The following is a 16,212-nucleotide window of genomic DNA, read 5'->3' as shown; positions in this document are numbered from 1 at the left end:
CGGAAAAAAAAAAAAAAAAAAAAAAGATAGGGATTATAATAGTCTGTACTTCACAGGGTTGTTGAGAGGATTGGATGAGATGATGCATGGAAAGAATTTACCATAGTTCTAGGCAGATAGTATATTAGCTACCCTCACTATCATTACCACTGGGCTCATGTATTGTACAAATTCTGTTTATTCTCTTTAAAACAAAGCATAATCAAGGCTTTCTGGCCATTGATCACTGACCCAGCAAGAGTTTGGGCTTTAAGGACCTGGGAGAACATGCTGAACAAGACAGGCAAGGTCTCTGCCCTCCCTGAGGGTTTTTTTTTTTTTTTTCCCTTGGCTGCGAGGCTTGCGGGGTCTTAGTTCCCCAACCAGGGATTGAACCCATGTACCCTGTAGAGGAGGTGCAGAGTCCTAACCGCTGGACTGCCAGGGAATTTCCAGCAGAGGTGTTCTTAACTCTATGCAAAATGTTCATCTCTGAACATTTATTACTTAGTAACTCAGGTTGCCTCACAGTGATGGTCCCCACCCAGAAAATGAAAGAGTTTATAGCAAGGGGTGGTGTGGTGGTGGGGTGAAGGGCAGCTATGGAGCTGCTGGCAGAAGAATTTCACCCAACACCCTTGAGTGGGCCCTGCAGAAGGACTTCTGGCCTCTAGGGGGTGAGAACAATAAGTCTAACCATGTCAGGTAGGCACCAGGCCCTAAGTTCAATGTTGCCCCAGCGGTTAAGATCTCCCACAGTAGGTGGGGACAGCCACTGAGCTTCTGCAAGTGCCCCCCCCCCCATTTCATCCTCCTTCGTGCATCCAGGTCTCACACTAAACACAACCACGAGGCTGTGAAGGCTGGCCAAGGACGGGGCCCCAGTCTGAGCCACTCACCAGAGGAAAGTCATCTGGGTCGATCCATACAATGCTCAGGTCAGGGTTGTCCGTGTTGTCCCGAGCAACCTGCTTCAGGATCTCCAGGAACTCATAGCCATCTGAAGCAGGATTCAAGAAGGTTGAGTAAGCCCTGCGCATATATGGCTTCTAATGTGGAGAGCAGAGTGCCCTTTTTCCACAAGCGTTTCTTAGGCCATTTGGTGCATACCCTCAATTATAGGATTATTCTATAAAATGAGTCAGATGAGAACTTCAGCCACAAAGCAGCTTATTCAAAGGAAACAATAAACATATGGAGAACAGTATGGAGGTTCCTTAAAAAACTACAAATAGAACTACCGTATGACCCAGCAATCCCACTACTGGGCATATACCCCGAGAAAACCATAATTCAAAAAGAGTCATGTACCAAAATGTTCACTGCAGCTCTATTTACAATAGCCCGGAGATGGAAACAACCTAAGTGCCCATCATCGGATGAATGGATAAAGAAGATGTGGCACATATATACAATGGGATATTACTCAGCCATAAAAAGAAACGAAATTGAGCTATTTGTGATGAGGTGGATAGACCTAGAGTCTGTCATACAGAGTGAAGTAAGTCAGAAAGAAAAAGACAAATACCGTATGCTAACACATATATATGGAATTTAAGAAAAAAAAATGTCATGAAGAACCTAGGGGTAAGACAGGAATAAAGACACAGACCTACTGGAGAATGGACTTGAGGATATGGGGAGGGGGAAGGGTAAGCTGTGACAAAGCGAGAGAGAGGCATGGACATATATACACTACCAAATGTAAGGTAGATAGCTAGTGGGAAGCAGCCACATAGCACAGGGTTATCTTTGTGACTGCCTGGAGGAGTGGGATAGGGAGGGTGGGAGGGAGGGAGACGCTAGAGGGAAGAGATATGGGAACATATGTATATGTATAACTGATTTACTTTGTTATAAAGCAGAAGCTAACACACTATTGTAAAGCAATTATACCCCAATAAAGATGTTAAAAAAATAAAAAATTAAAATTAAAAAAAAAAGGAAACAATAAACATTTTGAATGAAGAAATTGAAAGTGTCACAGGGAAGTGTCTGGTTGTAACTGAAAGCTAAGTTCCATTTGCTAAATTGCATGTGAAAATTGACCAGCCTTGTGTCAGCAAGTGCAACCACAGAACAGAGAAACTCCTGTCTGGCCCTCAGTGCTCTGTGCCATCTCTTAAAACTGATAATTTACTGATACTATCCCTAAGAGTGCCCCATAGCATTTGCTCTATGGAGCAAGAATGTTTAGCCTGGATCCTTAGTTTTCTACAACCTGGAGTTCCTATAACCTTCAGACTAAGTGGGCTTCTGACTGACAGTTGGGTTTCAAAGCTTTGAGATAGTAAATAGGGTTCCCTCCCCTCGTCACCATTTCTCTGCATGCTCTGCCATCCCTTTATTCAATTCGAAGCATTCATTGCCCCCCAGGGGAGGGATGATTCATAAGAAAAGCAGAGACAAGCCTCAAAAGACAAACTCATAGCTTCAAGAGCACAGAAAGCCTAAATCTTGAAGAAATGAGAAAGATGAACTTTATATCATAGACAAAAATTTTGGAAGAATGTTTAGTAAGAGAAAGGATAGCCTAAACCCTCAGCGTCTCTGCCCCACTCCCAGCTAGAAACAGAGTTTAGATTCTGGCAAGTCCCTGAGAATAAGCTCTGTGCCTGTGTGTATGTGTTTGTGTGTACATGTGCAGGTGCGTGAAAGCAAGCCCATGTGTCCATGTAGAGAAACTCCACAGTTTCAGGGAGTCCCAGAGTATAGGGGATTCGTGCTTTGTTTTAAAACTCATGGAAATGGAAAGACCTCAGATTCTCTTGGCGAATCCTCTGGTGCAGGAACACTGGGGCAGAGAAGAGTGTGAGGAGGCCCCACTGAGTTCTCTGTGGTTTTGAGGAACACGGACGAGGCTAGTGGAGGGGGCAGATCTGACGAAGTCCAGGGGTTGGGATGAAGGGGGCCAGTGGTGACCCTGGCATAAAGCTAGAGTCCAGACAGAACGACAGACTTCTCTGCAGATGCCAGCATGGATAGGTGATGATGATAACTCTGACCAGATGCACACTTCACACATCATACCTGAGAACCAGCAAGACGCCGGATCCCCAGGGACGGTGGGTGGGGGAGGGGAGACCATTCATTGTCAGACCCAGTTTCCACCATCCAGTGGTAAAATTTAGGTTCAGTTCTAGAAAATAAAGTTGTATCTCTTGCATAGATGAATTTGCGGCCTGAAATTTACCTTCTATACAAGCAACTAACTCACCCACTACTTAGAAATTCAGTACGGCAACTGCTCTTTCTTTGTAAAAGCTTCCTTCTTTTGATAGGGGCCCCAGCCATTCTAAGCCCCTCTCTGTGGCCTCTGTTGAACACACCTCTCCTCTCTCCAGGCACCCTAGCCTTTGTTTGGCTACCTGGGGCCTCTGCACTTCCTCATATTTAACATATTCTAGGCAAAATGCACACTCTTCTTAGGAGCTCTGCTTTGAGTGGCTGTAGAGTCTTTTTAACTGTAGCTAAATCACACTGAAGATTCCGACTAGGCCCCCTCGGGCCTTGTTACCTGGAAGGCAGAGCTACCCTGCTAGTAGAGGAGAGGGTCGTTATGGCCTGCAGCCCTCTCCAGCAGAGATCCGGGTGGCCTAGGTGATTTTTCCAACTATGCTCTGAACTACATGACAAACTAGATTGTATGACAGACACTTGAGATGGATGGGGCCTTGTGTTTCAGCGCCCATTATCTATTACTGTAGGGGTTGGGGTGGAGATGGGGGTGGAGGTAGGGATACTCTTCTTGCTGCCTGATGTGTGGCCGAGAAAGTCAAGTCCCTCCAGAGTGCCACTGGCTGCTGCTACTTGGACACTATGGATCTTCCTTCTCTGGGTGTGTCGCCGTGTCACAGGACAGGGACTATGGTGCCACCTGGGTTATCTGTGGATTTAAGTATCATTATACACAGACTGCAACAGGGGATTTCTCCTCGACAGCTTCAGTGACTGCTTCCATCAGCCGAGAAGGGATGAATGGCAATAAATAAGGTGACGTTGCCAGTGCTCTGGAAGACGAGAATCACATGTGACAAATCAGAAATGCACAAAGAGGATGGAGCTCAACCACACAGACCCGAATTCAGGTAGAAAGTAAAACTGAAGTGCAAAAGACTAACTCACATACAGGGAAGGCGGACACTGTCTAGGCACAGTGTTGTAGAGGGAGAAGATCTGAACGGAAGCCGAACACACAAGGTGGCGCTGTGGTTTTCTGACGGCAAAACCCACGTAACGGGATCTATGAATAAGAATGTGCATACGGGGATCGTTTCTATGTTTTAGAGCAGGTTTGGAGATAAAAGGAGAAAGATTGAAGGCACAAAAACTGGGTCCTGCAAGAAAAATCAAATGGACTGGAGTTTTTACATAAACAAGAGAAGTCAAAATTGTGGCTTAATGCCTGCTTTCAAGAATACAAAAAGTTTTCGTGAGGAGGATGTTCTTTGTGTCTATGGAGGAGCAAAGCTCAAAAGACATGCCCAGAATAAATTAATAATTGAGTTGACAAAAGCTGGGGAAGTTTCTTCCGGAGTCAAGGGCAGCTTTTCGGTGTTCAGGATGATAGATTTTATAATGGGCATAATCCTTCTGCATCCCTGAATATTTCCAAGAACAGAACGGAACCTGTTCTTTAGGGAGGGAGCCCAGCATGATGTTTAAACACAAGGACACTTGGGGCAAACAGTCCAAATCCTGGGTCTGCCGTTTAGAGTGTGACTTAGGGCAAGTTATTTAATGTCTTGGTTTCTCAACTGTAAAACGGGGATGATAATAATAGTACCTATTTCATAGAATGACTGTTAGTTAAATGTGTTAGTGTCTCTATGGCACTTAGATGGTGCCTGGCACATAGTAAGGTTTAGCCATTATTCTTCTGAAATGCTCTGACATTCTTCTGCTTGAATACAAGGAACCTGGCCACTCATCTCTTCGTTCAATGCATATGTCTTAAGTGCAACGATCTGGGCACAAGGGGGCGGTTAGACACAGTCTCGGCCCCGTGTGTCAGAGAAGACATACTCCCAGGCAGTTACACTAGGAGGTGGTGTATCATGGAGCTATTCCTTCCAGCCCCTGTTGCTGACTCAGTGACTGAAGTCTGCAGGGGTGGCTGTACCAGGCGGTATGACTATGAGTACCTCGCCTCGGTACGTGGTTAAAGCACGGTTTAATTACTTTGTTTTAAAGTCATTAAGCTAATTTGGATATTCCTGATCCAAGGTTCACAAGCCCCATACCTTTCTCCCCATTATTCCCCAGCCTTGAATATAGACCTGTTGGAATGGATTCTCATTCATCTGGGAAAGCGGAATTAAGGCAATCACACTGGCCTCACATGGATTCAGTCGCTAACATTTTAAGTTAGAAGTTCAGTTTCCTCTTAGGGACAGTAACTATTTCTTTGTAAAACAGGTGAGCTGGAAAAGGGACACGTCCACTGTGGACCCTCCCTTTTTGACCAGGAAGGCAGGTGTAGGAAGCCACATTTCGCTTTTGTAATTCAATGTGAAGCAGAAGACACTTCACAGTTGCAATTATATGAATGAATGAATGAGTTTGAAATTAACGACTGTTTCCTTTATCAGTGATATACCCAGCTAAGAGGCCTTTAAAGATTGTGGCCATGTAGCTCTCAAAAGGAATAGCCCATAATTTTTTTCAGAGGTAGGTTAAGAAAAAAGAGGAAATATTATTTTGAAATTCGTAGGCTAGCAGTTATTTCACCATTGAAACTAGAGGACAATTCTCTGCAGTCATTAGTTAGAGAAGCAGCCATTTTCAAAGCCAGAAGGGACTCCCAAACATCCCACAGATTCAGGCAGGTGTATAGCCCCACCCAGAACATTTGTCTGTCTTCTCTCTTGAATGTTTCCAGGCCTGAGCCCCTCGGACCTCCCTAAAGGTCCACTGTCGAGTCAATAACCCAGACAGACAAGAGTCGTTCCTTTATGAGCACAGGACATTGTTCTTTACATGCAGGAAGTCTGCGATCATGTAGCCCAACTTTGACTTTATGAGTATTTCTTGAGCATTTACTGGCTACTGGCCACTGAGTCCTTTTGTATTTAATCTTCACATCTAGTCCTGATAGAGGTTAGGAAGACGTTTTTATCTCCACTTTAAAGAGGATGAAGTTGAGACACAGGGAGAGTACCTGACTTGCCCAGCATCACACGCCAGCAAGTGGCAGAGCCAGGATTCTAACTCAGGTCTTTGGTCTGCAGGTCGAGAGCCGTTTCCACAATCCATCTGTGACCTCCACATGCCTACCAAAACTGCTGCATCTTCTTGCTCGAATTTGTGCTTGAGATCCCAGTGCCCAGTGTGAAAGCTTCAGTGTGAGGGAAGCATGGGCAGGGGCATGGGGAGACAGCCCCTGCCCTCCCCCGGAGTAGTCAGGGTCCCTTCCCCTCCTTCTAACCTGCCGCTAAGCCACACACTCCCCAGCTACAGCCTGTTTGGTTGGCTGTCTCAGCGATTTCCCTGAGTGCGCCTGGAATCTCAGAGGTGGCCCTAACTAAAGAAGAGGGGCCCGGTGCTGTGAAAGCTGTGACTCTGTCCCTGCCACACAGGCCTGGACCCTGAGATCCCACGACCTGGGGTCGAGGGCTCAGGATGGGCCAGGTTTCCCACGGCGAGACAGAGACCTCTGGGAATCACATCCTGTGGGAGGGGAAGCCGGTGATTATGCTCTCCTTTCCAGGCAGAGAGAGCCTGGTGGGAATGAGGCTGCACAAGCCCTGGGGAACCAGTTCCAGGCCAGTCGCAGCCATGTCAGGAACGAAGGCCGTGTCTGGCAGAGACACGTATGTCTCAGACCAAGCAGTGGCCCCAAAGTAACAGGCCCAGGCCGGCCCAGGCCCTCAGCGTGCTGCCCACCCGGCTCTCACACCATCCTCTGGACCCAACCTCGGGGACTGGCGGTGCTCATTCCATAAAGGCACTGAAAGACCCTCCCTGCCGCCACACCATGTGCAGTTATGGGACCCGGGGTCTCGCCCCTGGAGACAGGGCTAGGCTTGGGAAGCCGGGCTGTTTGGCCCAATCCTGTGGCTATTGCTTCTAGAGCAGACGACACAGATAAGCAGGCATCACGCAGCTTGGAGGTTGTGTCTGGAGTTTGAAGACCCTGCACAGGTCTCTTAACCTCTCTGGGGCTTCCATCTCATCGTCCGAAGGTGGAGAAAACAGCTCCCTTATTACCTTGGGGGCTCACTGATAATAATGATACCGCTGTTATCATGTGTGGCATTTGCAGAAGAAACTGCAAAGATTTTGTCTTTCTTTCCCACTCCATCAACATTTCATTCATTTCAAGTGTTAATGGGAGGGATTCATTTTTTCATCGGGCGGGTATGTTCTGAGTGCCCACGTGTATTAGACCCAGGGCCAGGTGCTGGGACACACAGGTGTGGAGGGCAGTCACCTGAGAGGTCCCCTCGCAGAAAGGCCCAGTCAGTAAGTGTGGAAGTCTCAGAAAGCTGCGGCATGGCATCTGAAGCTGGGCCCTTTGGGAGCCTAGGGAGGACAAGGTTGAGAGCACCTCCCAGACAAGGCGAGTCACCCAGTCACCTGTTAGAGTGAGACATCCGCTTAGAACAGGGGGACACTGTGTGGGCCCCATGGTCCCGAGATGGCACCTGCGACATCAGAACACCCTGACACTCCTTACTACAACCCTCCTTCTCTGCTGTCTCCTAGCACTCGGGGCCCATCATCGGTGGAAAAGTCCAGCGGTACAGCTTTGCAATACAGAGGAGCGTAGGTGGTAGTTATAGAGCTTGGGCTTGGGGCTGGACTGCCTGGGCTGGAATCCCAGTTCTACCACTGATTAGTCACGTGACCTGGGGATGCTGCTTAACTTCTCCATTCCTTTGTTTCCCTATCTGCATATCGGGGAAGATGATAGTGACAGTACCTACTGCATACAATAGGGCTGCTGTGAAGATTAAGATTAGCATTAGCATTTAAGATTAGCATTTAGCAAGAACCAAATTTTAAGTTTGACAAATCAAATTTAAATTTGGAAGCTCAGTTAAGCAGTTGCCTATTTGAGGCAACAAGTGTCAAAAACATTTTCCAAGAAACCGAGGCTGTTGAAACTCGGTTAGAACAGGGCTTGGAGACTTTGATTCGGGGCCCCTCACTGGTTGAGTTCCACAGGCGCGGACGGCAGCCGGTTCGCGCATTTCCAGCTTGTTAGTGCTAATACTGCCAGTGCCCTTGGAGGATATCCATCCAGCATGCGCTCACGTAGAAACGCCACTTTGTGAACCATTCATCGACTGTTCTAAAGAAGATGTCAGCCTGATGCAGACACATCTGGGGGCGGCCGGAGAGACTAGTTCATTTTCAAACCTGTCAAACAGTAGCTCCGGCGGCATTCTGAGCACAGGAGCTGAGAGGAGGCTGTGAAAGAGGAAGCCGGGCCTCACCACAGGGCACCGGGCAAGACCAGAGAGCCGGAAATGTCCTTCCCAGCCAGGCCCGCCTGCAGGGGCAACGGGGATGAGAGCTCACCGCAGAAGAGACCTAGCGATTACGCTCAGGGCCGGAGAGCAGTCACTGCAATCCCTGAACACAAGCTCTCGGCTGCGAATGTCAGAACCGCTGTGAGAGTCCCTGGGAGACCCGGGTCACTCAGACCTTTGTTATTGCTGCTGCTGAAAAATCGTAGATTCCAAATTTGGAAACATCGGTGGGGAGGAAGTTTGACTTTGCTTCATTGATCGGGCGCTCACGCTTCCAGATGGCTCCGCTCTCTCGGCTCCCTCCGCCCCCATTCCTTGCAGCGGCTTTGCGCATGCCCAGAGCCTGCAGCTGGCTGGGGAGTCCTGGAGACGGTAGTGAGGTCAGATGGACAGTGACCAGAGGAGCCAACCAGAAATCTGAGCTCCTGTGTCCGCTGTGCCTCTAACCGTGTGATCTCAAGCGCGTCGTTGAACGTCTCTGGGTCTTTCAAACGTTGGAGGTGCAGGGGCTGGTAAAGGACAGCAGAGAGGAAGGAGGGCGGGCTAAATGGTCACTCAGACGTCCTCAGGGGTAGTAACTCCGAAGGGCCGGCAGACACAAGGCAAGGCCTTGTGGTTCAGGGTGCGGCTGGGGAGCCAGACAGCGCTGAGCTTAATTCCAGCTCCACGGCTTCCCAGCAAGTCAGCTGCTCTGGGCCTCAGCTTCATCAGTTGTAAAGTGGGAATAAAAGTAGCACCTCCCACATGGGGTTGCTATGTCACCTAAGCATACAGTAAGTCACCATCATCATCACCTTCCTCAGAATCAGAATGAATTCAGAGGTCAAGAAAGCCTGACAGAATTTGAATCTTGGCTTGGATACATCGAGTGATTTGGGCAAGTCGTTTAACCCTTAAGAATCACTTTTCTCATCTGACGCTGGGATGATAATTATTATGCATATACCACAGGGTGGCTTTAGGGACCAAATAGGAGCACCTCCATAAAGCTCACAGCACAGTTCCTCCAGACTGTTAGCTCTTTAAGGAGAGCTGTATTATTTTCCCGGATGTATGACCCGTTTTCTTTGGCGAGGGATTTGGTTGGCACAGTGGGGCCACTTGTAGCTTGTTAGCAAAACCAAGGTATAGGAGGAACTACTGTCTGGGTAGGAATGAAATTCCTAGTCCTGCAGCCAGGCCCCTCTGGCCCGGTTACACATCAGTGACCTGAGAGTAATGACTGACTAGTCGCAGACTCAGGGACTTTCACGGAAAAGCCTTTCCCTTTCCCAGCCCTGAGCAGGCCAGGCACCCCCCCCCCCCCACCCCGCCCCCGCCAAGGAAAGATGCTGTGAGCTCCTCCCCCTCCCCCCACCCCCAGCGCATTTCTTCCAGCTTCCCAGTAACAAGCCCCAGCTTGGGCTCCTTTGGGGCAAGACACAGCTTCGGGGCCAGGGGTGTTTGTGCAGGGAGGAGGTGGAGGTAGTCTCTGGAGCTTGATTCATTACAGCAGCAATCTCCGTCAAACAGGTTCCTGCAACCTCTCGGAGGCCTCTTTGTTCCATTGTTCCAGAAAGCCAGACAGGCCTCCCCGTAATCCTGGAAGGGGGAGGGGAGGGGGGAGAGGGCGGGGGACGAAGCCCCCTGGAGTCTAGCCGGCAGGCTGCTGCGGATGGCGATCTCATCTCTGTTCACACAACACCAGGGGATCCCATTCTGTTTGATTATAGCTTGTAAACCTTGGGCAACTGGCTTTCTTTGCTATTTTCTTCTCCAGGGGCTGAGGGGTGGCCACAATCTGTGGAAAAAAGCTGGAAGAATACTGGTATATTTTTTTTTTGGACGCAGACTAGATTTTCTTGAAGAGTTTTTCCAAATCTGCAAGTCAATGATAGGAAAACTGGGATATCAATGGACATTCGAAAAAATTACTGAAAAAAAGGGGGAAGGAAGCTTTCAGATAATTTGCAGCATAAATTTGTTTTTCATACAATGGAATATTATTTGGCCCTAAAAAGGAATGAACTATTGATACATACTACATACAGATGAATACTGAAAACATTATGCTGAGTGAAAGATGCCAAGCACAAAAGGCCACATATTACATGGTTCCATTTATATGAGATATCCAGAACAGTCAAATCCATAGCGACAGAAAGTACATTAAGTGGTTGCCCGGGGGTGGGGGAGAAGGGAATAGGAAAGGCTGTTAATGGGTATGGGATTTTCCTGAGGTGATGAAAATGTTCTGGAATTAGAGAGTGGTGATGTTTGCACAATTTTCTGAACATACGGAAACTGCTGAATTGCACACTTTAAAAAGGTGAATCTTATGGTATGTGGGTTGTATCTCAATTTTAAAAATTGCACGATAAAACACTTGGGTTTCAGCCTGTAAGAAACTATGGAGGCTGATAGTGTGTTACCAAAAAACAAAACAAAACCCAAAAAACTACTGGTCAGACAGTGAAGAACTGGGCTCAGTCTCAGTCAGCTGCCTATCCAATCATCTGCCCGCAGGCATTTATCGAGCACTTACTATGTGTCAAGGCATGGGCAAGAACCAGGTATATATTGATGAATGAGAAAATCTGTCCCTCCTTCATGGCCTCCCTCTAGCTCATTGTGCCCTCTTGGGCAGTTTGTTGAACTTCTCTGACCCTGTTTCCTCATCTGTCCCTATGAATGTATAAGAGGCTGAGGTCCTAGGAAAATACGACACAATTGTATCTTACCTGGAACAGTGGTTCCCAACCCCATGGTGCATTAGCACTTGCCTCAGAGCCCCGAGAACTGACAGGTGTCTGAAGGTCCTGTTTCAGTCAGCCCCAGGTGGCTTTGTGGCACTATCAGGTTGGGAATCCCTGCCCAGGCACCTCATAGTCCAAAGCCTAAAGGAAGTTTCCTGCCTTCTCTGGTTGCATTCTGGATTGTCCCAGGTCTTCCAAAACACACTTCAGAATCACCACTGACACCTCCCTTTGGGGACCCTTTATTCACAGAGCACTGCTGAAGGGACCCGGCATTTTACCACCTGCAAAATTAATTTTTCCTGCACTTCACTTTCCACTGGTGTTAAAAAGAGTGAAACCAGGAAAAAGTTCCAAAACAAAACAAAATTACACATCCATTTATAGGGTCATTTTGTACTTTAGAACTAAGATGCTCGTTTTGCCCAGTTCTCATTATTTGGGGGAATATTTTCTATGAAGTTTCCTAAGTACAGACAATATTTTTCAGACCGAAGGGTACATGATTGTTATTTTAAGGTAGGGTTGTGATTCACATAGGCTAGGTCACAACATTGGTAAATGAACTTTAAATGTGAACAGACGTTTACACACACACACACACACACACACACACACACACACACACACATCCTTAAAGCTATGACGTTTTAATATCCTCAACCTCAGTACTTGGTGCTTCCTCCTAGTTGGACAGGTAGGCAGAATGAGGTTCAACGTTCTGTTAGCTGTGTGCACATTTGAAAGTGGAGTCGTCCCTAACAGGCGACCACCAGGGGGCGCCCGATACCTTGCGGCTGCAAAAAACCGGAAGTGACAGAAGAGAGGGTGAGGGCTGACAAAGGTGAAAGGTCAGTCAGGCTTAAGGTGCACAGGAGCAGACAGGGGGCTTCCTACCTGGATCACTCCTCTCCGCAAAGGCCACAATGTGGATCCCGTTCAAATCATCTTCCTATGGGAGAAAAGAATCAAAGTTACTCTCCTGGGTAGAGAGGTACCAAGGACAGACTCAGAGACGGGAATGGACATGGGAGCTGGTGGAGGGGGGTGGACGCAGGGGCACAGAAGAGCCGAGCAGGGCATGCATTCAGGACAGGAATACTGATGAGCCCCTGGGAGGAATGTGTGGAGTTTGATCAGTGGGTTTGCAAGACAGGAAAACACCAACTGCACACAGACATTAGCACTAAAGGGGCCTCACCCCGGTGGTCTGGTGGGTCCAGGAGAGCAGCAGTAAAAGGCAAAATTAGGAAGAATGTGAGTCTGGTTTATCAGGAGCTCTGAAGGCAACAAGCATTCTGGACACCGCTCAGTGAGTGCGCACGTCCGTCTGTGTTCTCAAGAATTCACCGCCAGCAAATATAATCAGCGATATACCAGATTATGGAAACTTCCGAATGCTGCTGACAGATCCTGAAGCTGTCCCCAAACAGGCAGCAGACAGGACTCTGCGGTAAATTAGGATGTGGGTCTGTTTTGGTCACGTGAGGATCGTATGCAAGTGTAGTGCTTCCCTGTTAAGACATCTCTTATTGAAGAAGCAGAACCTGTGTGGTCAGTAGGGGACGCCTTGCTGACTGTGACCTCCAGGTTGTTTCCTTGGGGTCCTTTCTGCTCTGGAACCCAAGCTTGCCAAAGCAGGATAGGCCTCTAAAACATGTCATGAAAGTGGGAGGCTACAGGGAGAGTCTGGAATTTGGAGTTAGGGAAGGTTGAGGGTGTGACAGTAAAAGTGTGTGTGGATGTGAAGGCTGGGACGAGGTAAAGAATCTAGAGAGAGTATTTCAAATCCATGGACAAGCAAGTGGCATTCCATGTTTCTATGTCCTGGGCAGAAAGGACCATATATATGTGCCTTGTGTCTCCTCTGCACTGATTATTCCTGCAGAAGGAGAAGTGGGAGCTTGGAGGGTCCCCTCTTTGGGAAATGTGATCCTCAGTAGACCTGGAGAGGAAGTTGTGTGAGAACGAGGCACCGGGGACAAACCCAAGTGAATATGATTATCACTGACACCAGCAGAGGGATTCACTGGATGCCCTGAATGTGTCATATCAGAATCATCCTAGGGAAAAAAAAAACAAAACTCCAGGCATCTCAACCCTCCCATGATCTCTGTTTCCATTTCAATTGATTTTAATGCTGGTGCAATCCTATCTAAATGCTAATTTTTTCCCCTTTGAGTTTGGAATGGACAAAAACCTCCAAATAGTCTAAGAGAGATTAAATGGAAAATATTATTATTAAAAACAAGAGAGTAGGCACTGCCACGGTCAGACTCTCTGGGGAATTGAATTTTACAGATAACGTGTGTGTGTGTGCCTGCGCGCGTGCATGAGTGCAGGTTTATTACACAAATCTGACAGCAAGCAGAAGGGGAGTCTGAGGTTTCACTATTTTACATTTGCTATTATCGCCAGACAGAATATCCTGATCAGTTCTCATTAGGCTGCCCCGTGTCTCTGTCTCCTGCCATCAGTTGGAAGTAAGCAGTGTTAATTCTGTTCATTTCTGTGTGCCCTTCTAGAATGCATTTGGAAATTGGTTTTAGAATTAAGAATCCATATTCGTTTGCTAAGAGGCTGCTTATAATACAGCTGTCACTCCCCAGGCCTGAGGTGGTCCCTGGATGGAGAGCCATATGTAACCCAAAGAAAGAGCCTCTCTCTTTGTGGGTCTCAAAGATTCAGCCCACAAACCTGTATTGAACACCTGCAAAGAGGCAGGCGCTGCTCAGTGCCAGGTGTTTTCAGTATTTTCAGTAATAAACTCACAGAGCAAGAATCCATGGACAAGCCAGTAAGTCAGGGTTACTCAATGAGAATCCAATGTGCATGGGGGGAGGAAGAGCCGAGCTGACCATCCACGGGCCTGAGAACACCCCAGGGGCTTTCTCTGAACCCCACAGCCTTTGCTGCCCAGATCACCCATTTAGTCATCGCCTTGCCTTGGAAATAACCTTTTTTTTTTTTTTTTTTTTTTTTTTTTTTTTTTTTTTTTTTTTTTGTGATGCGCATGCCTCTCACTGTTGTGACCTCTCCCGTTGTGGAGCAGAGGCTCCGGACGTGCAGGCTCAGTGGCCATGGCTCACAGGCCCAGCCGTTCCGCGGCATGTGGGATCTTCCCGGACTGGGGCACGAACCCGTGTCCCCTGCATCGGCAGGCAGACTCTCAACCACTGCGCCACCAGGGAAGCCCGGAAATAACCTTTTTAAGTGCACGAATCTCTTCTCAACCAGATGGTAAGCTCTCTGAGGGAAGGCATTATGGCTTAAAATGATAATGATGATGAAAATGGAGACAATACTATTTGCCACCCTCTGTATCAGTACTTTGTAAATACATTGTTTCTAAATCTCAAATCAAAGTCTTATTCCTATTCAATGTTTCAAGAATTAAGTGACTTACCTTAAGGCATGAGATGGTACGTGACATAACTGGGATTGAAGCCAGTCCTGTCTGGCCCCAAAGCCCATGCTCCTTTCTCACTGAAGGGGTCCAGAATAAGCCACTGTGGCATAAAAACTATTTTGGCTGAAGGCATTTGAATTCCTGAAATCTTTTATCCGCCTAAAAGTAGAGCCTCCCCAAAGAACTTGTCATCACTCTAATTTTCTTTTCTCAGATAGACATTATCACAAAACTATCATATCTGCCATCTCTTCTCCTAAGGGCCCATTTATCTTTTCAAAAAGTCATTTCGTTCTCCCAGAAGTGCTCCTCTGCCCCTACCCACCCCATTCCCCATTAAGATGGTATATAAGCCCCTCCTTGAATCATGTTTGTGAGCTCGCATGCATAAATAGCTAATTAAATCTGTGTTGTTGTTTTTTTTTTCCTCTTGCCAATCTGTCTTTTGTCAGGTTAATTTGTAGGCCCTAAGAAATGAACCTAAGAGGGTAGAGGAAAGATTTTCCTCCCTGACCTTATGAACAACAGCAGAATGGGCTCCGTAAATCTATTGTCTCTCCACAGGCTTTGCAGAAGATGTTGCAAACTCTGGTCAGTGGCTCTTACTTAAGTCGAAAGAGGCCAAGCAGGGGCTTTTATACAAAGTGTCTGAGCACCAGATCCCCCAAAGAAGTGGAAATTTGGGAGTTACTTTGGTGAATACCTTACTCTAGATTCCCTAGCACTTTGTATGTCCCTTTGTCATAGCAGCAAGCATACTGGGCTGGTGTTGTATTATTGCAACCGTTTCATCTACTTAACCTTGAATTCCTAAGGACAGGACAGCAAGGCTTATTTTTATAACCTCCGTACTTAGCACAATGTAATAGGTTCTTCCTAATGTTTATTGACTTAAAAAAAAAGAATATAGTGATAAAAATCTCACATACCGCTTGAAGAAAATTAGCAAATATTAGAGATACCAAGGAGAAATGAAACATCAATTACCCACCAATCAGATAAATTACCATTGTTCATATTTAACTCTGTTTCTTTCCAGTCTTGGCTGAATGTTTGCTCTCATGTTGAATGAAGAGATGCAAAGGAAAAAAAGAAAGGGCTGATAGTTAAAACTGTCAGACTCCCTAACTAAGGGGCAGTGAAATGGCGCAGGGGCTCATCTGGAGGAGGTCTCTGCCCCCCTCTGGGAATTACTTGCCTATTGCAACCAAGGGAAGATTCTTTCAGAAAGAACTGCTGACCCTCATTTCTGTGGGCTTTTGCTAAGGACTCTGGCTGACCACTTGCTAGGATGGAGAGCTGGTGGGCAGATGGAGTCTCAAAGAGGAAGGACAGGTCAGCATTGGGTCTGGACCGCCCTGCTCTACCTTGACATTCTTTGAATATTCTAAATAAATAAATAAATAGCTGTCTGGGGCTTCCCTGGTGGCAGTGGTTGGGAGAGTCCGCCTGCCGATGCAGGAGACGCGGGTTCGTGCCCCGGTCCGGGAAGATCCCACGTGCCGCGGAGCGGCTGGGCCCGTGAGCCGTGGCCGCTGAGCCTGCGCGTCCGGAGCCTGTGCTCCGCAACGGGAGAGGCCACAACAGTGAGAGGCCCGCGTAGCGCAAAAAA

General features: G+C 47.5%; 1 protein-coding gene across 1 annotated transcript in view; it reads right to left on the bottom strand.

Annotated features, from left to right (window-relative positions):
* CASQ2 (calsequestrin 2) overlaps positions 1-16,212 on the bottom strand; it is a 71,956-nt gene that overhangs the window by 2,592 nt on the left and 53,152 nt on the right. The window contains exons 8-9 of the mRNA XM_007454782.1: positions 12,089-12,143; positions 879-979 (exon numbers count right to left, since the gene is read on the bottom strand). Of these exons, the coding sequence (XP_007454844.1) occupies positions 879-979; positions 12,089-12,143 (156 nt within the window). The remainder of the gene's footprint in view (positions 1-878; positions 980-12,088; positions 12,144-16,212) is intronic.

The sequence above is a fragment of the Lipotes vexillifer genome, unplaced genomic scaffold (assembly GCF_000442215.2).
Source record: "Lipotes vexillifer unplaced genomic scaffold, Lipotes_vexillifer_v1.1 scaffold998, whole genome shotgun sequence".
Taxonomy (NCBI): Eukaryota; Metazoa; Chordata; class Mammalia; order Artiodactyla; family Lipotidae; genus Lipotes; species Lipotes vexillifer.
The sequence above is the reverse complement of the archived record's forward strand: the minus strand, read 5'-3'. Positions and strand labels throughout refer to the sequence as shown.